Source organism: Crocodylus siamensis, chromosome 4, assembly GCF_052110815.1.
Source record: "Crocodylus siamensis isolate JL-2025a chromosome 4, ASM5211081v1, whole genome shotgun sequence".
NCBI classification, from domain to species: Eukaryota; Metazoa; Chordata; order Crocodylia; family Crocodylidae; genus Crocodylus; species Crocodylus siamensis.
In genome coordinates this window covers 141,576,767-141,600,710 of record NC_143398.1, presented here as the reverse complement: position 1 = coordinate 141,600,710, position 23,944 = coordinate 141,576,767, and the positions used below count along the sequence as shown (strand labels likewise).

At 48.0% G+C, this 23,944-nt stretch overlaps 2 protein-coding genes across 3 annotated transcripts; one reads left to right on the top strand and one right to left on the bottom strand.

The window, feature by feature from the left end:
• Positions 1 to 1,053: 1,053 nt before the first annotated feature.
• On the top strand, positions 1,054 to 5,732 carry LOC149866618 (homeobox protein NANOG-like). Its single transcript, XM_090041149.1, has 4 exons — positions 1,054 to 1,216; positions 1,941 to 2,209; positions 2,879 to 2,968; positions 3,745 to 5,732. The coding sequence occupies exons 1-4, from the start codon at positions 1,054 to 1,056 to the stop codon at positions 4,165 to 4,167; spliced, it is 945 nt and encodes a 314-aa protein (XP_089897275.1). The 3' UTR covers positions 4,168 to 5,732.
• Positions 5,733 to 14,817: 9,085 nt separating this feature from the next.
• Positions 14,818 to 23,514, bottom strand: LOC149866617 (homeobox protein NANOG-like). 2 transcript variants are annotated; one of them, XM_090041147.1, is made up of 4 exons: positions 23,187 to 23,514; positions 17,861 to 18,135; positions 16,036 to 16,125; positions 14,818 to 15,469 (listed from the first exon to the last, which is right to left on the bottom strand). In XM_090041147.1, the coding sequence occupies exons 1-4, from the start codon at positions 23,365 to 23,367 to the stop codon at positions 15,107 to 15,109; spliced, it is 909 nt and encodes a 302-aa protein (XP_089897273.1). In that variant the 5' UTR covers positions 23,368 to 23,514; the 3' UTR covers positions 14,818 to 15,106. The 2 variants fall into 2 exon arrangements, with proteins under 2 accessions (XP_089897273.1, XP_089897274.1); XM_090041148.1 differs by lacking the exon at positions 23,187 to 23,514 and having other exon boundaries at positions 17,861 to 18,163.
• Between the last annotated feature and the right edge of the window lie 430 nt (positions 23,515 to 23,944).

Sequence of the window (23,944 nt, the reverse complement as noted above, 5' to 3'; positions counted from 1 at the left end):
ATAAACCCAGAGGATTTCAAATACAGATCCATCCCTGTGGGCTTTCTGAGTTCTCTGCAGCAGAAAAATGGCTTGGTTTTCTTTCTATAGTCAAAAGAAGCCAGAAAACGAAAAGCTGGCTGTCTCAAGTCTAAGCAAGACGGAGAACCACTGCTCTAGGGAAAATAACCTCCCTAGGACATTTCCTCTGACTTCCCTCCTGTGTGAGGCAAGAGCCTCAGGACGTGTTTTGGCACAGAGCTGCGGCACTGTAGCTTCATCCTAGCGTCTGCGTCACTTTCCACTCACACCCATGGCTTGCTCAGGGGCTGCTCATTTGGGTGACAGGCAGGGGATCCCCCCACATGCCCTCCAGGTACCTCCCTCCCACAGAGAAGGGCCTTCCGAGCCTGATGCCCTGCACAGCTGCTGCTCCTAAGCAGGGGTGCCAGCTGTTTGGTCTGTTCCTGGAGATTTCCTCACGCACCACAATGGCCTTAATTACGGCACGAAGAGTTCATGCCAGGCAGGCAAGGGCACGTTGCTATTCTGTTTTAAAAACTCATGAGATTACTGCATTTCAGATTTGCTCACACGCTGCAATGACATTAATTACAGCACGCAGACGTCACGCCAGGCAGGCAAAGGCACCTTACTATCGCCTTTTAAAAACTCATCACACTACTGCATGCATCAGATTCAGCATCACCTCTTGCGGGCTCAGATCAAGTGCATTTTTTTCCTTGAACAAACGCCGGTCATTTATGTCCCGGGTGCCTCTCCGCAGTCTCCTGGGTTGGCAACCCTACCCCTAAGCCACCCCAGCCAGGCGCCCACCCGCTCTTCTGGGCAGCCTCCAGGGCTGAGCGGTGCCCTGTGAAGCAGCTGTGGGCACCGCTGCAGCCGCACACCTGGGGCTGGGGGCGTGATTTGCACCTTCCCCGGTGCAATCTGCCCCCTCCCCTGTCCCGCCCGGCGCCCTTCCCCTGCAATCAAGCGCCCTTAGCATGACAATGGCCTTGACCACCGCAGCCCGGGGCATAAAGCGCGGCCCGGCCCGCGCCTGGGGGAGCCATGAGCACGCACCTGGCCGTGCCGGCGGCCCCGCGCTACGGGGGCTACTACTGGGACTGCCCGGCCGAGCCGGCCGCCCAGCCCCAGCCCCAGCCCAGCGAGCAGGACGCCGCGGCCCCGGCCCCGGCCCCGTTCCCGGGGGACAAGACCCCCCAGCACCCAGGTAGGCGCCAGGACGGGGGGACCTCTCGCGCCCCGCGCCGCGCCGGCCTGCAGCGCAGAGCTGCCCCTGGCGCTCCTGCCGGAGGCGAAGCGCTGCCCCTGGTCGGCGGGGCCCGAGCTGCTGGCCCCGGGGGTCGCTCCTTCCCTTCCCACCGCCTCTGGCCTCGGCTGCAGGAGACGGGTGACTGCATGGAAGGGCTTTGGGGGGGCTTGGCTTGCAACTCCTGCCTGCCTGGAGGCTGCTGGGGGCTTGCAGGCCTGTTCCAGTCCCGATATCTGCTCCTTGGAAGCCCTTGCTGGCCTGTTGGGGAGACCCCCCCCGAGTTTGAAGACTGAGCTTTAGGACGTGTTGGCTTTTTCATTCAATTGGCCGAGGGGACCTCAACAAAGGATGCTGTGAGGAGCCCTGTAAACCTCAGCTGGAGGAGGGAGAGGCCAGCTTGGGTAGTACATGTCTGTCTGAGACAGCCAAGAAAGTGATATTGTTTGTTGCAGTTGGGTCCATGCTCAAGTCTGATCACAATCTACCCAAGGCAGCCTTCCTCTAGAACAGTTGCTGCCTGTGATTTGGCTCCCTTACCACTGCTTCCCTTAACTTTGCTCAGTTTGACATGACCTAACTTAATGCAAACATGTAGACCTCTGAGGCCAGGTAGGGTGTAATGGAGGGTTACACTGTCTCTGCAGCACACTGTCCTCATACCTGTTTTGCTTTCCCTCCCTAGATCTCTCTCCAGCTTCCTCCAGCTCTGGGATGTTCATTCAATACACCCCGGACTCTGCCACCAGCCCCAATGCAGAGCCCCTCTCCCCAAACCTTAACCCCCAGAGGAGTGGGGCAGGAGGTGAGGGAGGAGTGAAGAAAGCCAAGATGCGGACAGCCTTTTCCCCAGAGCAGCTGCAGATCCTCCATCAGCGCTTCCAGAGCCAGAAATACCTCAGCCCCTACCAGATCCGGGAGCTGGGCTCGGCCCTGGGGCTCACCTACAAGCAGGTGAACACGAAGGGTCTTATCCCTAGTGTGCCAGCCTTGAAGGGGCTGAGCTGCACCTACGATTTGAAGTGGTCTGCCTGCTTGAGCTGAAGGGGCTGAGCTGCATGGTCAGTTTGGGAACAGGGAGGCCTCTGGGGCAAACCCCAAGGTCCAGTGAGTCTCTTGCTCTCCTGTTGTAACTTGCACACACATGCAGAGGGAGAAAGATGCCATGCTGTATGGTTTGCACTTGCTTTTGCACCAGCCACCTACTTTGCATGGGTGTTCAGGAGTAACTTGGGAGTGAGCAAGGAAGAATGGCAGGAAGCATTTTCTAGTGTGCCCTGTTCCTTGAGTTGGAGCCAGCCTCAGCATGGAGGAAAGGGAGAGTAGCCTGTAAAACAGTAGGAAGCACTCTCCACTCTGTCTTGTTGAACTGGCTGTTGTAATACTGGGGTCTGTGATACAGGAAGAAATGTGGGTGGCTTGTTTGGTTTGTGGTGTGTTCTTTTTTTTTTTTTTTCATTGACGGATGTTCTTCCCTCTACCTTAATCTGAACCAGCCTGTCAAACGGCTGAGTGGGGGGCAAAGGGGTGAATCTGCATTTCGGTAGTAGGTGAAAGTGCCATGTGTGCTTAAAGCCTAAAGATGGATGTCCTACTTTGTTTCCTGTCCCCCGTCCTCTCTAGGTGAAGACATGGTTTCAAAACCAGCGGATGAAGTATAAGCGATACCAGAAGGAAAGTCAATGGATTGAGAAAGGCACATGCCTCCCTCAGGTATGAAGCCTGGTGGGATTCCACTGTCTTCACTATGGGTAGTTATCAGAGGGGCCTTGATAATATCAGTTGGATAGTTGTGTGTGTTTTATATCTTTTAGCTAATACGGGATACTTATGAGCTTCCCACCCAGTAGTTACTCCATACTTTTTTGCAGTATTAAATTTACTTTATCCCCTATGGCACCATATAAGTCTGTAGTGTGGACTAAGATTAAAAAAAGCAAAAAAAACCCCTTCCATTTCTTAGCAATTTAAGCTAGTTTGTTTTCCAGACTATAATGGACTGGCATATGGGTCCAATCCAACTCATGGTACAGCAGGTCTGTGAGGGGATTTGGAAACATGTACCTCTAGATTAATAGTGTCATGGCAGTATGCAGAGCAGTGGCTCTCAACCAGGGTGCCTTCTGTAAGATCCTATCAAGGGTGCCACGTAGTATTAAGTGCAAACTACACGTGATTCTTGCAAGACAAACCCAGATATTTTTAAATTGGAATCCAGAGTGTCTAAGATCTGACCTGTTGTGGCCTTTCTGAGTTGTCTGCAACATAATTGCTCTAGTTTCCATAGTCAAAACAGGTGGAAAGCTATGAGGTGGCAATACTCAAGGGATGTCTGGAGTCTAAGGTTTTGGAAAACCCCTGACCTGTGGGCTAGGACCCTGTTACATTTTGGTCTGTAAAGAAAATCTTGTCCCTCTCCAGAGACCTTGTATTGCATGTGTAGTGAGTGCCCCAGGGTCCTGTTTTCATCCATGATCTCTCTTTCTCAGAATGGGTTCTATCAAGCTGGATACCTGGATGTCGGCTCCGGTTACTACCAAGGCTGCTCTGTCAGTGCCAACAGGAACATCCAGACTGTGGCCAATGTGCATCAGGCCTATAATAGCAGCCCGGCCTACAGCAGCAGCCAGAGCCTGTACACATTCATGGCCATTGAGGATGAGGGGACGTTCTTTGGGAAAGCTGCAAGTCCCTGCAACACCCAGCAAGCTGTGGGCTTCCTCAGCCCGCAGAAAGTGAACTTCTATCATGGCTTCCCCACAAATGTGGATTATGCCAGTGTGGAGTTAGAAGAAAGCTACAGTTTCCAGAATGCCCCTGGCACTCCAGTGTCCTTCCCGGGCTCTGGTGTGCGGCAGCCATACCAGCCGGTCTGGCACCCTCAGGGCACCCAAAGCAATTACAATTCCTAGGCCCTTTCTGGTTCCTTTTCTGCTCCCATTTGTGTCTACTTTCTCCTCCTTTTTATAGTCTCTCAGGGTCCTGATCCTGCCAGGTGCCTAGGACCCCTAGCTACAGCAGAGGTGCTCTGTACTTTGCAGGATCCGGCCTTCTCTTCCTCCTTATCTGTAAGAGTTGCCTGTCTGGTTATGTCCTGGAGTATATGTGCTATGTGGCTTGGAAGCTGCCTTTCATCACGTTGGCCCTGGCTGGCTCCAAGAATGGATTGTTGAGTTTGCTGATAGAAAACCATCTGTGTGCGTGCGTGCGCTGGAGATTGGAGAAGGTGGGTGGAACAGGCCAGTTATGCCATTAAGTCCTCTCCTGATGTCTTTGTCCTGTACAGGAGGATCTACTCCTATAGGTCCTCTCCAGAGCTCTAGTGAGTCCTTGGTCTACAGATCCCTGCAATAAAACTTCCCTGGAGAAGACTCCCAGCCAGTAGCAGAGCATTTGCTGTGTAGGCGGGGAAACTTTTGCTAAGCTTTTAAACTCAAACTTCCCTCTCTTGTCTCTTTCTTCCTTTCAATCCTGGTATTTCCTCTACCAACTCCTGTGCCAGTTGCATGATGTGCCTTATCAGAGGACATGTGTATGCCTTTTCTGAGGGCTAGATAGGATGGTCCCACTGCATTCCCAGCTAAAATGACTCTAATCCCTTTCTCTCATTTTAGGACCTGGGTGTCTCATGCTGACAAGGGTTTACAAAATTCATTATGAGCCCAATCCTCAGATGCTGCAAGTCAGGTTATGTACTGTAGATCTATTTTCAGCTAAGCATCTGGCCCACAGGTTGAATAGTAATCTAAATTACATTCATGCTGTATATAAGGACAGAGTGGAGAAAGAAAAAGAAAAGGAGACTGGCCTGCCAGATCAGTATCATCATCAATACACTTAGTGTTTGCAAAATGGTTCTGTCTTGTGCCTGTTGGTTTTTAAGGTTGTGCCTTTTGGAGACTTCCTGTCTAGCCAACTGGCTCTTCAGTTCTCTAATTGTTCTTTCTTATTCTGCTAACCCAACACTTTTGATTGCTTTAATACCTTGCCAGGGATCTAACACCAGCATACCCATCATGGTGAGAGCAGCAGATGTCCTCAAGTACCTGTCTAGTTCTCTTCTAGGTAACTCATTATCTAGGCATGAAGGATCTCTAGCACTTCACAAATCACAATGCAACACCGCTGAAATGCAGCCACCTCTGTGGTGGAGCATGGCAACCAGGTAAAACACCTTAGTTGTTTCAAACCTGATGTTTAGGTCACAAATAAACTAGAAATGAAAGGGTAAATTCCATTAGGCCTTACTAGCCCACTGCCTACAGAGCCAGTGCATCATGGCTTCTTACAGTCGCTTCTCTGACCCTGGTCTTGAGTAACTTGATAAAGGGGGGCTTTTATCAGTTCCCTAGGGGGAGATCTTTCCCCCCACATCCTAACTGGGTTTTCGTCTTGCATCAAGGGCAGACACTTGAGTTTCTTCTGGTGTCAGTGTTGGTTCTGTAGGGGAAAAGTGGGTGGGCTTCTTTTAAAAACGTTTTAGTTGTTGGGTTTTGTTTATAAATGTTAATGTTTTGTTTTGTTTTTGTTTTGTTTTTAAAAAATAAAACCTCTAAAACTAGCCAGTCACTAGCAAATCTAATGCCAAGCCCGGTCTGTTGCTTGTGAAATGGACTGAGTGGTCCCAAGCCTGCTGCAAATACTTAGCATCAACTGAAGAAAATCAAATTTACACACTACCAATTTTTCTACTATTAATAATGTTTACTATTATTATTGGTGGCCAGTGGAGAAGTCTTTTTACTTGTTAATGCATTTGTTTTAATCACTGTGACACATGCAGTGTTTGCCAGAGGATTTTCTGTTGCATTGAAATTCTAAATGCAAGCAGCTTGAAACAGCTGGGTATGAGGCAGGGGGGGGAAAACCAATTTGCAGTGACCTCTGACCCTTACTGTGTGTGTGAGCATGTGTGTGTATTTTCACATAATGTTTTTTATAAAACTGGTGCTTTTTACATTTTGAAAGTAAAATAAACTAAGTTTGCATTTAATGTCTCCCCCTACCCCTCCTTAATGTGATAACTTCACTCCCTTCATCCAGAAACATGAGAAGCATTCTACACTGACTAATCCCTTTTACAGAAGGAGGCAAAGAACAAACTCATTCAATCATGTCAGCTGGCAGTAGTAGCAAAGCATGAGTCAGGCCCACAAAATCATAGGATACCAGCATTTTAAAAACAGTAGGTGCTTTTCTTCATCTCCAGGGGAGGATGGCTTCCTGTTTGCAGGGCTTTCTCCATAGCCATAGAGGCTAGAACTTCTTCCTTACTGGAAGCAGAGGTCTTGCTGCAATCCAAAGATTACAGGAGTTTATCTTTAAGGAAGCACAAGAATTGACAGTTCTGCACAAGCTCATTCTGGGTAAGCGCTGATGCACTGCAGCTGTTTCAGGGTGCGCTGTGCTTTCCAGCTGCCTGCATTATGAGGTGTCCCTGCTTTTTGAGGCCATGAACAGGCATTACATGTTGTGCCAGGATTTTTTTTTTTCTTCCTTCAGCACAAAGGGTGAACAGAGAGGTGTTCAAGCACTTCACGGTGAAAGGAACCTAGGGCTCCTGCAACAAACTAATTTTTTCAGAGAGCAAGTTATCTCATTTGGGAATCTTTCTAGTACAATGTGTAATGCCTGTATACTTATGCATGGTACACTAGGTTCCCTAGGACCTCCATTATCCCACAGTCCCTAGGTTTAGCCACTCAATGAGTAGTTGGGGTGCTTATCCCAGGTTCCCTTATCTAGAAGTAAGTTTGGGGAGGGTGCTGTGTCCCTGCACCAGAGCTCTGTGGTTAGCTAGTGTGACTGCCTACAGCCTGGTGGCTGCTAATGCACTGATACTAAAAGCTGGTTTTGCCTGTGCTCTCTTAGCTAAAGTGAGAAGCCTTGCAGATGTTCTAGCAACAGGGCAAGTGCCTGTGGGCCGTAGGTGTGAGAACAGTCATCTGCCTGCAGGGCAGGGCAGCACTGAGTAGAGCTGTCTTCTGTCCTGCATGAACTGGCATTTTTGATTGCGTCTGAGGCCAGTCTGGGACCTAGGGCAGCAGCTACAGCTGCAAGCACAGCACCTGGGTTACTGACAAGGGCAAGAAGCATACCTCCTGCCTCTTCCTGGCAACTGGGCCTGCCCCTGCCCTGATGCCAAATTGGTATCGGCTGTAGGCAACGTGCTATGAGGTCAGGGGGAATGAAGCATTGCCCCGTGGCTGGTGAGCTTGCCTTTGAGGTGATTTCCCTGCTGTCTACAAGGGGACTGGAACAACTGTAAGCCAGCTTTGCAGACTGCCTGGAACTGTGCAGTGCTGGGAATGAATGCCTGCCCCTAGCCTTTGTCTGTCTCCTGCTTCTTTTGTTTCTCTCCTTGTACCTGGTGCCTTCTACCGAGCTCTCCTACTTGTTCTGACCTGTGTAACCTGCCTGGTCTAGGGAGACGATCAAGTATGGGAGAATAACCAGCTCAACAACCTTAGGCAACAGAACTGTAATGAATGTTTCCCTTCCCCAGCAATCTCAATGCTGCTTCAAGATAATGGGTTGAAAATTGAGGGCTGATCAGGCTGTGCTGGTGGAGAGATGGATCATCACAGCCCCCTAGTGGACACACCATTTGCTGGCATGAGGATCCCTTCTTACCTGTGTAACTTAACCTTCTCCCTGAACCCCTAAGCTAGATCAGCTGAAGGACTCTGACTACTGCATCTTGTATTTACATGGGGGCAAGGGAGGGGGCTGTGGCCAGAGCTGTCAGGCAGGAGTCTGACCCCTCCCTCTCCTTCCTGCCCACCATACTTCTAATGGATAGCTCTGCTGATTAAAGCTTTCTGATATGTGTTTGGCTTCTAGTCCTCAACTGCTCAAAAACCAATATGGGGAGGAATAAGGCAGGCTTCCCCAGGCTCTCAGTGTCCCACATCCAGCCAATGGTGATTGGTTTCTTCCTGGCTCCCACAGTTGCTTGTGCCACACATGTGAAGGATGCTCAGTTTCCACAGCCTGTGCAATCTTTGGCCCCTTACTGAGACTGTTACAAATAAAAGAAGAGGCCAGCCAATACCAAAGATGAGGGCAGTGTTGTAGTCTAACCATTATATGGTTAGCAGGGGATTTTACTGTTTTCTTTAAGGATTTAAGACTCCTTCAGTCTCAAAATCTTGGAGGAAATGAGCACCATTGCTATTTCACCAAAGGGACTAAGCCCCAAAGAAGAAAAGACATCATCCAGGTCACACAACACTGAAGTGCTAGAACCTGGACTACATAACCTGAGCAGTTGCACTCTCAAGCTGGGATGGGAAGAGCCTTTATTCTGAATGCTGAATGCTGCAGTTTGGATGCTGCTGGGATTTAAGGAAATTTTTTGTGTCCTAGGTCAAATTTGCCAAATCAGCCAGATCAGTTCCAAATCCTATGAATTGTTCAAGAACCATATGTGGCCCTACTACTGGCAAGTATCCTCCACCCAAAACTTTTCAGCCTGGGGCTTCAGATAGTTTCAAATCTTTTGGCAGGCATCCTACATGCAGGCCCAAGCCCAGAAGCTTGGGATTTGGATGCCCCTGAGTTTCTCTTGCCTTGAGCCATATGGGAGCAAGCTAGGGAGGAGTCTCCTATTTCCACAAAGTCTACATATAGCTGAGATCTTCCCACTGGAAGCTGGTCAGTGGGAAGCTAACTATGACACTCTTATAGGGAGTCCTGTCCACAAGCAGACAAAGGTGCACCCCCTACAACACAAAGCCATTTTAATCGTATTACCTTGGTCATGGTGTTTCCCCTGTTGCTGAGATTCAAGATACTTAAGTTTGTGTGCCTCACAGCCTGGATCTAACAGCAGCTTACCCTGTGCAGAGCCCTAAAAGGAAAATCAAGCAAGTCTGTTGCTGACTTCAGTCAATCGAGTGCTTATGTCATATTGTGACATAATCCTGTCTGCCCCAATAAGAGAGTGGGTTACTCTGTAATTATGCATCACCTAGACATTTTAGCAATGTGCAAACACTGCCATTAGGCAGGCTTGTAAGATTAGAGCTGTGTGGCTGATTTTTTTTCCAGTTTCTGCCTGAATGAAAAATGAAAGAGGATAGACTTTTCTTTGGATCCATAAAAATGATCTTTGCTGTTGCTTTTTCCCAATAAAATAGAAATGTGTTAGGGGCTGACTAAAATGTTTCTTTTAACATGGAAACATTTTGTTTAGTTCTCAGGAATTTTGCTGCTTCCCCTGCTCCAAATTCAAGTTCATTTCAAAACAAAACATCCCTTTGAAATAGGAAAAAAGGGAAAATACTATTCTGGCAATGGTTTGATTACCTCTTCCCTAAGTTTTCAAGGACGGGTGCTGAATCACTTGCCTGGAGGCCACATATGTCCCCTGGCATCATGTTATGAGGCCTGTGGGGCTGCTCATGGGTCCAGAAATTTGGCAGCAGCGGGGGTGGTAGCAAAGGCTAGGTAATGCCTTATCTGGGGTGTGATGGTTAAAGTACCGCGTGGGGAAGCAGAAGCTACAGGTTCAACACCTCCCTCACTCCAAGATACAGAGGATCAGGAACTCTAGTTTCCTGCTTCCTGTACCAGTGCCTCCCCAGCTCTGCATTGTGATTATAGGTTTTGCCAGATTCAAATTTCAGGACTTACATGTATAAGCAGATCTCCATACCTGTGGAAAGCACTGTGGGCTGGATAGCATAGCCTTTCATGCAAGATTGGGTGTGCAGGGCAGCACAAGGCCTGGCACATGTGGCCAGGCAGGGGTGGCATGGGGCTTCAGGGCCTGATTCTGATGCATAGGGCCAGGTGAGAGATGTGGGGCCCAGGGCCTGTTCCTGGTGTGTGGAGACCCAGTCTGGCCTATGCCACTCATCTGGTCTACAGGACCAAAGGATTAACACACAGGCCTGGGTATGCTCAATAGGCTGCCCTTTGGCTGGTCAGCTGCAGAATGAAATAGGAGCACCAGCTTATGCATGTAAGTCCTGAAATTTTTGTCTGGCGAAACCTATAGCCATAAGGAGGAGAGGGGAAGCAAGCATTTATACAGGGAGCAGGAAACCAGAGTTCTAGGGGCTCTCTGTACCTTGGCGGGGGGGGAGAGCAGGTATTTAACTTGTAGCTCCTGCTTCCTCACACAGTACTTTAACCATCACACCATGGGTAAGGCATCATCCAGCCCTTTCCTTGCAGCTGGCCATAACCAAGAAAAGGATATATAAGGGACCACATGAGAGCATCTAGAAGGGTTCTACCATTAGCAGAAACTTGAGTTCATTTTATCCAACGAATGTAAAATGCAAGATGCATTCAAGCACCAGCTTCAAGGGGCAAGCTGAAAACAGCTTTGGTCAATACCTAGCCTGTGGAGACTATAGAAGACTATTTTGCTGGGGAGCAGGAAATGTAGGTTTAAATTTTCTTTGCGGGGAGGCCAAAACCCAGGTCTTCCACATCTAATGCAAGTGCCATGACCAGTGGATCTCAGCCTTTTTAAACTCTCCCCTTGGAAAATGTCAGCTCTTACCTTTCACTTGTTTTTTGTGTGTGGAAAACTATGAGAGCAATTCTTTTGTTGCAATGAGGAGAAAGAGCACAGCGGGTCAGAAGATTTTTGACACTCTGGATTCCTGATCAAAATCTCAGGGTTTGTCTTGTGAATCTTGTGTTTGCACACCCAGCAGTGCTAATATTACCTGGCATTCCATGGCAGCATTAAAATGATCTCATGGGACCACAGGATGCCATGGCACTAGGACTCTTGGGCTAAAAGGTGGGAGAGCCCTTCCTTCCTCCACTTTACCTGCAGTGGGTATGTGCACAAGGTGATTCTACTTCATCATAGGAGGAAATAGAAATCCAAACTCTGCATAAAAACCAAAGAGTATAGATAGGCAGCTTTTTATGTTCTATTTAGACACATAAAGTGGAATAGGATTCTGTCATTCTAAAATTGGTGTTTCTTTTTGCTAATAAAGAGGACATGCTACACATGTGCATCCTTGTTTAAGCGATTATAAAACTTAACATATTTTATTCCAACACGAAAAGACACAAAGTATTGTTTAAAGAAAATAATTATTTCTGTTAAACCATCTCATAAGTTTGGGCACCAGAGCAGACTCATTTTTTAAATTTTAGAGTCAGCAATATGTCAAGTATATATCTGCAGTGTATTTCAATAACAGTTGTAACAGAAAGACATTGACAGTGCCCTCATCCCCCTCCCCCTCTGTATCAAGTTAAGATGTTGATGTTTTAGTGCATTGTACCTCACAGTTGTGTAGCAGGGTTGTTTGTACTTTCAGGGATTGGCTAGACAAGTACTTGTATAGGATGATTTAGAATAAATGATCCTATCTTGAGCAGGGTGGCTGACCTGGGTGACCTCCTGAGGTCTCTTCCAGCCCTACTTTCCTATGATTTTTTATGATATTACACTGCAGAATTGGAGCCCCAAAGTCAAGCATTCATTTTACACCTGTTTAACTAAACCATTGTTTAAATCTGTTGGAGTCACAGTGGAGCTGACACCTAGCAGCTTGAAACATTTTTTTTACAAACAGTTAATTAAATCTTCTGAAAACCAATTCTCATCAAAATAATAGAGGGTTTTCCAGTCAGTGGAGCATTGTCTGCACTTTACCTTTAGTCAGCTCTGCAGCAAATTGAAGTGTTTGGTATAAGCTCTGTTGATATAATGCTGAAATAGAGACTCTTTTGGACCAATCACTGGAGAAAACATTGTTAGAAAATATGGAGTGCGGTGTTTATTAAGCCAAATCTTACAAGACTGCAGGAATCAGGAAATTAAACTGACTTGAAGTAAAAGGAAAATCAAAGAGCTTGTTTTCCTTGTTGATGTATAAATAGGAGGGTCAGGCATGAGAAGGCAGTTAAGAGCTTTACCATTGTTTTGACTACCCACTGATGCACCACTTTTTATAAGCTCTGTCTACACTGCAGGCTGCTGCTGGCAGAGTTGTGTTGGTCAGTGGCATATAGAGATGGGGTCCCTGACTAGTGTAGTTTAGTATAAATGCAGGTGAGGCAGCAGAAGTGCACTATTGCCAGTATAGCTTGCTCCGCATCTGCCAGGGAGATGGTTTTACTATTTCAATTCAAAATGTGGCCTTGCTAGTATAGTTGCATCCACAGGAGTGCTCTGTGGGTTGGAGTTTACCAATACTCCTATCCCAGTTAAATACTTCTAATGGAGATGTGACTATTGTTGAAATGGGACAGCTTTCCTAGTGTAGGCACAGTTAGGCTTTGTGTACACTCGAAAGGGTTTGCCCAAAAATCCAGCCCAAGGGAACCTGCAAACTAGTCCTTGCAAGGGGTGTGCCGGGGAGGCTGGGAGGGGACAGGTTTCCAGCAGTTAAAGGGATAAGGGAGGATTCCACCACTAAGTTCTTCACCCTGCTTCCTTTTCCCTGCATATAAGGGGGCCTTCACTTACTCATATGCAACTCAGGCTCCTCTACACTTACAAAACTTTGCCAGTATGTCCCCTCTCACACACAGCTCCCATCTGAGACACAGATTGTACCAAAAGAACGGGTTCTTTTCCCAGTGTAATTTATATCGGTTCCATGTCTAAACTAAGCTATCCCAGCAAAAACATAGGCTTTTATCCCTTTCCTGGTAGAATTTCTGTTCATATTAGGGTTTTTCTTGGTAAAGCAATGAAAGTTGGGGGTGACTTTTTTTCCTGCTCCTACCCCATGTAGTTGTGCTGGCAATGTTTTTAAGTGTAGATCCGGCCCTAAATCCTTATCTTTGGTATTGCTATTCTCCCAGAGGAGGGAATGCACTCTACCGGTCTGTGGCACCTTCACATTGACATACTGGATTCACCCTAGAGTTTCTGCTGCTCTAAACATATTAACAAAAATGTACCTCAACTGAACTAGCTATACACCATCATCTGGGTGTAGATTCAGTCTTATTTAGCCTCTAGTCTTATCTGCACCATAGATGAAGATATGACTGGCAACTTAAGTGTCCCCTTCAGGCATGCTTTATCGTTACATTAGTCATTTAACCCTGTTGCATGCATCACAGCTAACATGGATTGGGAAGCCTTAAGCGGAGCAGGGGAGTTAGCTTTGTACTCAACATTTCTGTTACCTCTTGTCCTGGTCTTGCTAACCTCAACTTTGCCAGCCCCAGCAATCTCACATCAGGACTCTCATTCCCCAAGCCATGGGAGTAACTTTAATAACAAGATTTTTCTTTTCCTGATGGGGCATTTCTTTACTTCGCCCTCTGGTTACTGAACCCCTCAGCCATGCTCAGGGCAGGTTTCTGAGCTTCCTTTGTAATCACACAGACTAGAACCTTACTTAAAGAAAATAAAAGCAGATTTCTCCAGTGATCATATGGCTCCAGGAACTGGTGTTTTACCAACGACAGCAAATACCACATGGGGTATGTGAAGATCACAAATGGAGCACTACTGGCTTAGGTCCATTTCTTTCAACGATATGGGGAGCCCCAGGGTAGATCAGCTGCTCCCAACAATGGATCTAGGAGTTTGAAAAGGGAGGTGCAATCAAAGAGTGGGCTGGGTGTCATAGGTGCCTCTGCCTGCCTGCCCCACTCAGGGAGATGGCCTGGGCATCCCAGCTCTAACAGGATCTGGGTCTCTTGGGTCCCACAGGTGGCAGGAATGGACGAGGGGAATCAAAGGAGGATGCAACCATACCCTCACACCCCATCCCTGAGCTCCGCCTGTCTTACCAGTGTCATCCTGGTTTAGAACAAGGGAAGACTGAGATGAATGAGGCAGGTAACATCCTAGAGCTTCTTTTTTGTTGTTGGGGGAAGACTCAGGCAGACAACATTACATCAAGTTCCATTCGAGTCATGTTTCAAAGCTTTGCTTTGCAACTGTGAGAGCTAAAAAGTTCCACTTAAAGTTGAGGAGTTCCATTACCAAATATGCACATGCACCAAATTGATATATGAATATGAGATAGATGTATATTACATGACTCCAAGAGCTGGGGCCCTGATCAAAGATACTGTTAGGTATAAGGTTTCCACTGAAATCATACTAAATTATTAAACTCCCTTTGAAACCGTCCTGAAGCATCTGGAGCATATTTATGTCTTAACCTGGTTCATGCATCATCTAATGTTGTGTAGTGCAGACCTAAATGAAGAGGTTCATAAAATGCTGCAGTTACCTTTGGCCCATTTACATTAAGGTTCCCAGTGTTTCCAACATCAGTGGAGCTGAACTGGTATTAGAGCTCATGGGACACTCCTTCCAGTGACCCTGGGATGCAAATCCATAATAATGGAATATGGGAGGCATGGTTGGTTACTCTTTCTACAGTATAGTTTCCCAAGTTACAATAGCCTGCTCTTTGTTCAGATGTGCTAAATACAGACAAATCAAAATACTTCAGCCAGGGAGCAAAACCAAAATAAAATTAAATAATAATCCCCTTTTATTTTGTTTGCCATATTAGAAGCATCTTGGATCCCTTGGCTTCATCACCTAGACGCAGAAAACCAAGAACAAGAAGGGAAAATTATATAACTGCCCAACAATTCCTGCATCAAACCCACCACTTCTGGCCAAGTGGGGCTGTGTCTTTTAAGTAAACCTCTCAACTTGCTGCACAGGAAATACATGCAAGTTTGCAGATGGTTATGGGTAGATGCACACTGTTTTTTGTAAATGAACGTGTGGGAGCCTGTACATGAGCATAAGCCAGAGTGTCTCGTTGTAAGAAAGATACACAGCTGTAGAGCTACCACCACACAGAGAGAGCACAAGAGGTACAAAGAAAGGAAGAGAAAAGGAAGCTGAGTCATGGTTGCTTAGATCTTCTGCATCCGTCCCATTTAGGTATGATATAGATGGTGCCCAGAGGTGCCTGGGAAGGAAGTCACAGCAGCAGAGGCATGGTGGAAGCTATAGCCATCTCCTGTCTTTGTGCCAGTGTATTCCACAGTTCCAGGGAAGCCATGATAAAAGTCTACTTTGTGCTGGGCAATGAACCCCACTGTCTGTTGCACACTGCAGGCACCCCCAGCTTTGCTGAAGACTCCCCCGTCATCGCTGGCTACAAATGCATATGAATTCTGGCTGGGCCCATAGTTCTGACGTGAAGTGCCCATCGCTTGGATGTTTCCAGCCGTGCTGATTGGGTAGCCCTGATGGAATTTGGGGTGCACTTCCAGGTAGCCACTGGGGTGGAACCCATTCTGAAAGAGAGGGAAGGCGAGTCATAACACAGGGCAGCTTCCCTGGCACTCCCAGGACTGACCTGTAGCAGGACTATCAACTGTGATTCTTCAAGCTGTATTCTGGTCATCCGCTCTGGGCAGGAGGGGACAGCAAGAAATTTTCCCCTCCTTATTGCATAGCACTGGACAAAGCGGTGCCTTACAAGAGAAACAGGTCTCCTTCTGAACAACTAATCTGAGCCACTGGCACAATGGTATCAGGACCTGGCTCCTCCTTATTCTGAGTCAGTAGTACAGAAGAAGAAACCCTACACCAGACACACCATTGCTTCTTGCCACATGGCATTGTACTGGATGTAAGAGATTGAATTAGGTGCCATTTGTGCCTCCTGGTATGGCTGGAGACTTTGGGCTGAATGAACATAACAGCTGGGCGCAGAAAAGGTGGATCTATATTGTGCTGGAGCATGGCAGAGGTAGAACACCCCATCTGATGGACCACTGTTCTGTTCCAGGCCAGAAAGGGGTAAAGGGAGTCTGAATGAATATGCCACTAGGTTCATTCCTTGATGTTAGGTCCTTACCTGCATAAGACTCTGAGCCCGCTCTGCCCACAGGCCATGCTTCTGACATCTCTTCAGCTTCATCCTTCGGTTCTGAAACCAGGTTTTCACCTGCAGCCAAGGATCAGAGAGAGGGAGGTGAGGGCTCAGGGGATAAATGGATGGGGCTCAGCCTATGGCATTTCTCACTGCCCAGTCAAACAGGTGGCAGTGAGCTGGGACTGAGTAACAGAACACTCAGGGATCAAAGAAACAGAGCAGAAAGCCTCCAAGTGGGCAGGGGGCAGTTGCTATGATCATTCAGGTTGCAACACCATAAGCAACTCCATAAGCAACACCATACTTATGGTGTTGGGAACACTCTTTCCACTTCCAAGGGGACGGGTGTCTGTCTGATGCTCATTGCTATGCCCACTGCCAAGATAGAAATGGATGAATGTTGTCATTGACTGGCACGAATCAAGCCCAGCTTGGTCTCTGTGATCCCAGCTGCTGACTGGCCTGAAGTCCCTCCTGATTTCAGGCAAGACTGAGCAGAAATCACATATTTGTAAGAGTGTTCGTATCAGTCCCTAAATTCCAGATCCCTGATAGGGATGAATTCCAGACCCAACTGCCCCCTGGGATGCATCTGGAGTGCCAAGGAAACCATTGCACAGATGTTGATTGCAGGAAATAACTGGTGTCTCACCTGTCCTGTTCCTGGCAGAACAGGTTTGGCTTGTATGGGTGTGTGCCTGTGCACGTAAAATTGGCTAATGGCTGTGGCTGTCCCAATTCATGCTAGGACATTTGGGACACCTAGTCAGTAATGCCCAGCACTGTCCCTCATCCCTATCCAACCCCTTGGTGTGTTAGACCCAATGGAGAAGGAGTTGCTGGCAGATGGCAAGTGTAGGGTTTGTGGCTTCTCATCTGCTAGAGGGAAAGACCGCTGCAGAGACTCCCATTCAGCTGAACCTGAGCAAAAGACATCCTCCTCCCAGGCATTGCTGCCTCCTGGTACCAGCCCTACTATCACCCGAACCTTTGAGGGTGCTGTGCATGGAGCTAGTGGCACCTGTACACTGCCTGATGTCAAGCCACTGCAAACACTAGACCTTTAAACATGTTTTTTGCCTAGTGGTGATAGACAGTGGTGATAGAACACATCCAGCAGTGGGGAAAGATGGCTACAACTTCCCAGTGTCTGGCAGATGCCACTGACTGCTCTTGGGGGAATGATCTCTGAATGAGTCCAAGCCAGGTTATTTAGGAACTTATGGCAACTCACTAATGCCTGAAACTGCACCCAGCAAAAGACCAAGAGGTCAGGACACAAAATGCGGGAACATCTGGTGACTCCCCTCACTGCTGACACATACTGTTCACCCAGCCCCACAACCTTTTATCCCCAGGGGTGTTCCTTTTAATGCGGTTATACTATATTTTTTTTAAATTGTAATTTTGGGGACTTTCAAATGCATTCATAGCTCTTCCTCTTAAACCAGTGTGCTAGAAACTTTAAAAAAAATTAAAAATGAGATGCTCACGTGACTTCAGGTGCTGGAGCTTTAAAAGCACCAGGTATTACCTGATTCACAGTATGCTTGTGAGAAGTGGCAACACAGGAGGCACCAAGGATTGATCACATTCTCCTGCTGCTTCTCCCCGCACCTCATGGTACCCTGACACACTTAGGATAAATCTGCAGCACTGACCTCCAGGTACTGTCAGCCAGTACCAGGCCCCTTACTCCGTGCCCATCACCCACACCTCCTCTTTGTCTGCCGCTTATCTTTCCCTCTGAGTAGCATTCACCAATGATAAGACAGGTACCCTGTGAGGCAATGCCCTCAATGCTCACCTGCTTGTAAGTGAGCGCTAGTGTAGCAGCCAGCTCCCGAATCTGCTGGGGGCTGAGGTACTTCTGGCTCTGAAAGCGCTGGTGCAGGGTCTGCAGTTGCTCCTTGGAGAAGGCCGTACGGCTCTTGGCCTTTTTCACCTCTCCCGTACTTTTCTCCCCACCCTTCTGGGACTTGGGAGTAGGTTGTGGGGAAGGGGATGCTGCATGGGGGCTGGTGGCGGAGTCTGGTGCGAGCTGGCTGAAGTTCCCAGAGCCAGAGGAGGCAGGGGAAAGATCTAAAGACAAAAAAATATAAGAGAACATACACCGTAATTCTCTGGGTCATGTGTGCCATCAGAACTGCTTCTCTATGTGGCTAACAGCACAGAGAAATTTGCATTTAGCTTGAGGGCTTAAGAGGCTTTTCAAGGGAAAGGTTGTGGTATTGATTTATGCTACCAAAGGCAGGCTGTGAGTGGCTGGACAAGGCTGGATGATGATGCCTTTTAACATCAAAGTTAGGTGAGCATTTTCACATGGTGATCTCAAAAGTGCTCTGCAGATGGATGAGCAGCACTATTATTCTGTGACATAGGAGGAGGAGCTGGGGCAAAGAGAGGGGTGTGACATGATCACATAGCAAGTCCAAGCACCAGAATCTCAGGCTTGTCTTTTCAAAGCCTGCTACTGATGAGACACCCCACAGGGCTCTGATTTTCTAAGCACAAGTACTCAGAACTTTATGAAATTCAGACGCCCTCCATTCTGGTGCCCCAGCACATAGGCACAAGGAACCCACAGCCATTTTTTGAAAGTAAAGGCCCCAACTGCTTAGTTTGGACTCCAGCCATTCCTGCTGCCCCTTTGCAGTAATGACACCATTCTAGTCCCTCCTATCCATGAAGTAAAAGAACTTTGCAAACTGTTGAATTGATCCTTGACTCATCTGAGAGATATCAGTATGATCACTGTGCGTAATACAGGGGGCCCAAAGAAGCAGTGACAAGCAGAAGGACCCCATGAGATGGTCAGGCCTAACCCTAAATTGGCTTACTTGAAGCAAGCTGCTCAAGCTGGCACTAGGCTTAGATGAGAAACAGAACAGATGAGACACAGAACAGAGTATTATGCTGATGAGAGTTTGGAGCAAGGGAAAAGGAGGAGAGAGATGGTGCAGAGCCCTCCACAAGAGAGATGGTTGACAGCTCTCTAAAAACACCCTGGAGGAAGCGTTCAAGGGAAGAGCAGGGGCTGAAAAATCCCCTTCCTGTTTGTCCTGGCCCATGTCCTAAGGGAGTCCTGGGTTGGAGGACAAAAATGAGATTACAATCTCAAGGAGAACTTCCTAAACTATCTACGCCACTAGCCCAAACAAAACCTCCTGACATGCAAAGTCACCGAGGCAGCCTGAACAGAAAAATATTAGCAAGTGTAATTACAAGGATAGCTGTCTCCTGGGTATCTGGTATGTCTGTCAGTACCCAGCACTAGGGCTAGAAGCTGGGACAAATCCTTCCTTCTCCTGCTCCTCTACTCCCCGCCCGCTCAACTAATCTTTTTTTCCATATTTCTTCCTCTGCCCCGCAAAATCTGTAGCTGGATTTTAACCCCTGCCAATCACCATTCTGCCTACCAATAAATTGGGAGGGAGAAGGGACAACATCCACTTGTGAGTAGTGCAGTTTTGGAGTTGGTAACAGAGCTTATCCTGTCCTTAACAGCCCCCTACCTCCCAAGAACCTGAACCAAGGGGCAAGAGAGGAGAGGGCCATTTCCTCTCCAGCAGGTACCTCAGCCATGACTACTTCCCTATATAACTCTCCTTTCCCACTGTGGGCACCTGGGTGCTGCCCCCACCCCCAGCTGAAGTGGAAGAAATCCCTGTGTTGGAGGAAAGGTCAAGTGAGCCTCAGATGTGGGCCTTGTTCCCACCTGTGTCATAATGCTTCCTGCATGACCTTGGGTCTCCCCATGCACTGCTTCAAGGTCAGGCACCTACAATGTGAAGTTACTTGCCCTTCTGTAACTGCCACAAAGGGGGAAGGTTTTGAGCAGGATTAAGTCAGGGAGAGTTTAGGGGTAAAGACACAGGCATTAGAGTCTGCCCAGCTGCTTTGGGAATGAGCACCACAGGAAACCCCATAACTAAGAGGTATGCAGCAGGCATCCATCTTCCTATTATGGCTTCAGCAAGACCCCAGCACTCCCCACCAGCAATTCTGTCCCCATCTTGCCATTGCTACCATGGTTTCAGTCCCCTCGCTGCTTCTGTTCTCTTTCCACTGAGCACACCACTTTCAATACACCTCCCAGGCTTTTCTTTCTCTCCCTGGCTTCTCTCAATAAGAAAAAGTTTTGGAAACCTCTGTTCAAAGCAAGTGCTTCCCCTCCACTTGATTTGCTTCTCAGGTATTGGCAACTCCTTATCCCTCAGAGCTGGCAATGTGAACTGTGGGCTATAGGAGACAAGGAGAGAATTGGGGCAGCTCTGCAGCAGTGGGGAGTTGGGTCAGATGGGCTGAAGAGGGGTTTGGGCTGCAGGGAGGTAGGTCCTGGCAGAGTTGTAGCAGGGCAGCCATCATGCATGGGGCAGTGCTGACTCCTGTGCTGATGGCAACAGTGCTTTCAGCTGTTGCTGAAGTGGTAGCTATTTTTGTGCCCCCCCCCCTTTCAGTGATACTACTGAGTCATAAAGTGATGTGTCAGGCAGGCAACTGGCACCAATGCCTGCAGATATAGAGCCTCTGATGCAAGGTCGGGGGAAGCTGGATGATATTGGTGATTGTAGACAAGAAGAATGGTGAACGCAAGCCAGCTTTTAGGCCTAGCTGAGGCTACAGGCTCTCCCCATTACTGGGGGAACAGAAGCACAGAGCTATGCTGCAGTATCTGTAGTGAGATGAGGAGGCTTTTAGGCCCTTCCAAAGCTAAAAACCACCCCTGCTAAGTGGGGAGTCCCCTCAGGCCCCTCCTGTTGCATTTCCCATGGAAAGAAGGAAGGCAGAAGGCAAGCCTTCCCTGACTGGGATACAGCCTGGGCCACAACAGTGAAGACAGCTGAATCCTAACCATCAAGGAGAGAGGCCTAGCTGGGGGCCCATGTCTGTGGGGTGGGGTGGGGTGGACCAGGGGGTTATGTGGGGCCCGTGTCTTCAGGGCTGCCTTCAATGGGAAAAGTATGTTGCAGACATACTTCCTTCAGCCAGAGCTCCTCTTACTCCCTAGAGTCTGAACCATCTCAGTGTTTGGAGTAAAATCTGCACCACCACCCTCTCCCCTCCTAAACAAAGCAGAAGAAAAGCATCCCTTGCAGAGCACCCCATGAAAGAAAGTTTAGGAAAAGGACAGGTACCAGCAAACAGGAACACCAGCCCAAATGTACCCTGCCATAAAACAGAGATGGGCCCAAATGCCCTCAGCCCCTGATCTCTGGTCCTTCGTCCAAAGCCCTGCATGTCCAAATGTTCCAAGGTTGTGAGAGGGAAGAGATGAGAGGGGGTCTGCTCAAAATTAGGATCTTAATTCTGCTGTGTTGAACCTCCAGAGGCATCTAATGCATGATCGTCTCCTTGATGGATTTCTGGCCTGCATAACATGTAAAGAAGCTAAGCCTTCTGCTTAAAGTAAAAAACAAATCCCTACACCTGGCAGTCAGTATAGCTTTCCAAACGAAAGCAGGATCCCATGCACCATCCAGCATGCAGACAGCCTGAAACAACCACTCAGATTCTTGCTATGACTCTAAGAGGTGTAAACTCTCCTACACCTCTGTAATGGAAACTGTTTCTAACTCTTAAGATGGTTCAGCATCAGAAGAGATTACCTAGAGAGGCTGTCACTCTGTCACTGGAAGCTGTTAAAACCATGTTAGACAAATATTTGAATGGACTTGTTTAGAACAGCGGTTCTCAAACTTTTTCTTATTATGTACCCGCTTCCAGATTTACTAGCTGCCCAGGTACCCCTACCAGCCTATATTTTATATTTATTTTAATCCCTTAAATGCCAATTATTACTATAATGAAATTAAATCTGCCATTACACAATGTCTCCCTTGTACTCGCCCCCCCAGAGATGTCTTGTGTACCGCCACAGATACGCATACCACAGTTTGGGAACCCCTGGTATAGAGAGAGCTAATTCTGTCTGAAGCAGGTGAGTGGACTAGATAACCTCCTTAGGTCCCTTCCAGTGCTCACTTTCTAAGATTAAATTTAGTGGTGTGTTGACTCTGGAATATAACAATGGCACTAAGTGAAGATCTATCTTCCTTAGTTCTTTTACTGCTATTCATTTGTGTAGATGGGATACAAAGGGGACAGGACTAAAGCCCATGGAGACAGGAGTTTGGAGTTTGGTTGCAATGATGAAAATGTGGAGGAAAGACAGAGGGGGAGAAAGGACAGATGGGGGCGGGGAGAGAAACAAGCAGATGGGAGGGGGATAGAAACAAAGAGAAGGAACAGTGATGGATTCTGTCAGCGAGTGGGCTTCGTACAGGAGAAATACTGAATGTGACTTACTATCTATACTTATCCCAGAGCCTGATGAAGGGACCTTGATCCCGAAAGCTTGCAGAAAAGGACAATTTTCTTGCAATTGCCCTGTTGGTCTAATAAAAGGTATCATTTTAGAACCAAGAGTTCTGGTTTTTTGTCTGTCTCCTTGGCAGATAATAAAACTTGTAACTAAAAGCATAGCTCCCACCTGAAGGCCTTGACCTCTGAGCAGAGCCAGTGCTGACAGTCCTAGGGACTCTGAAGGGAGCAGAGGGCAAAATGGAGTCCCGATGCATATCCTGCCCCACCAAACATAATGAAAGGGTTCTGGCCCTCCCTAAAAACAAATCTGACAGCTCTCGCTAAAAGTGGGCCTTGGACAGTCTTGCACTCCTTGGCTATCAGCCTGCTAAGATATGTCTTCCAGCAAGCTTTTAGATACTGCAGCAGGGACACAGACAATCCTGCTTTGCATGTCTGTTATTTTATAGCTGAGGCTCCCAGCGCATGTTGCAAGCATGAATAAGTCAGGCTCACGTCCTCATTTTACAGAAAGGTATGAGAAGCATGAAGAGGGGAAGTGGCTGCTCATGGTCCCATAGGAAGCCCAGACAAGAACTGGAAGAACCCAGGAGTCCTGATTTTCACCAACCCCTGCTGTAACCATTGGACTCTACTGCCACTCTTTGCCCTGCTGGGTCAGGAGTAGTGCTGTCTCTGGTTCATAGATGAGGCACAGAGAGGGAAACTGAGTAGCCTAAGCCCAAGGTCACCCAATGAGTCAATGACAGATCTGGAATTAGAACCCCGGTGTCCTGACGCTCAGGCCCTTGACCTTGATACCTTACCTGGGTTCTCATTCTTTTCCTCTGGCTCTGGAAACTGGACGTTACCAGCTGGTGCTGCTGCGCCTCCTGGGCACGGATCTCGTTCTGCCTCCCCTGCAGAGTTCCAGTAAAACTCCCTGTAGCCTGCACCAGCCCCACTTGGGTACGACTGGTAAGAGGGCATAGCCAAGTGAGCAAACATGGGTCGGTATGAAGGAAAAGTTGGTATGAAGAAAAAGTGACTCCTTTGCTAGCTCCCTAGACACTACACCTTGCTCAGAGGCTGAGCTGTCGGGGGGAGTCCCCTTTATAGCAATCAGTTCCTTTCTCTGAAGTACAATATCCTCCATCAGCCGTGTTTTGTCATGTTAAAGAGGGCTGATTGGTGGGGAGGGGACCTGTGAGACAGACAGGGAGCTGGGACCAGGAAGGGGAAGGAAAGAGGCACATGGCATCAGGGTTAAAAAATGTCCCCCTGAATTCCTGGCATTCTACAGCTCCCTCAATGCCTCCCCTCCTCCTCCAGCTCTGCCTGATCCAGCACCTGAGGAAGTAGTGCAAAACCTTCCACTGACTTCACTGGCTGCCGCACTAACCTCCTACAGGCATTAAAAAGCAGCTCTCTGTCCCATGGGAAAGGCTGCCCATGGGGGAGAGGCATACTCACAGCAAAGGGAGATGAGTCCCAACTGTCCTCCAGGATTGGGAGGAAGGGGAGTGCACCCAGGTCTCCTCAGATGGCCCTTTAATGAAGGCAGCTAGGACCTCACTTGATGTTT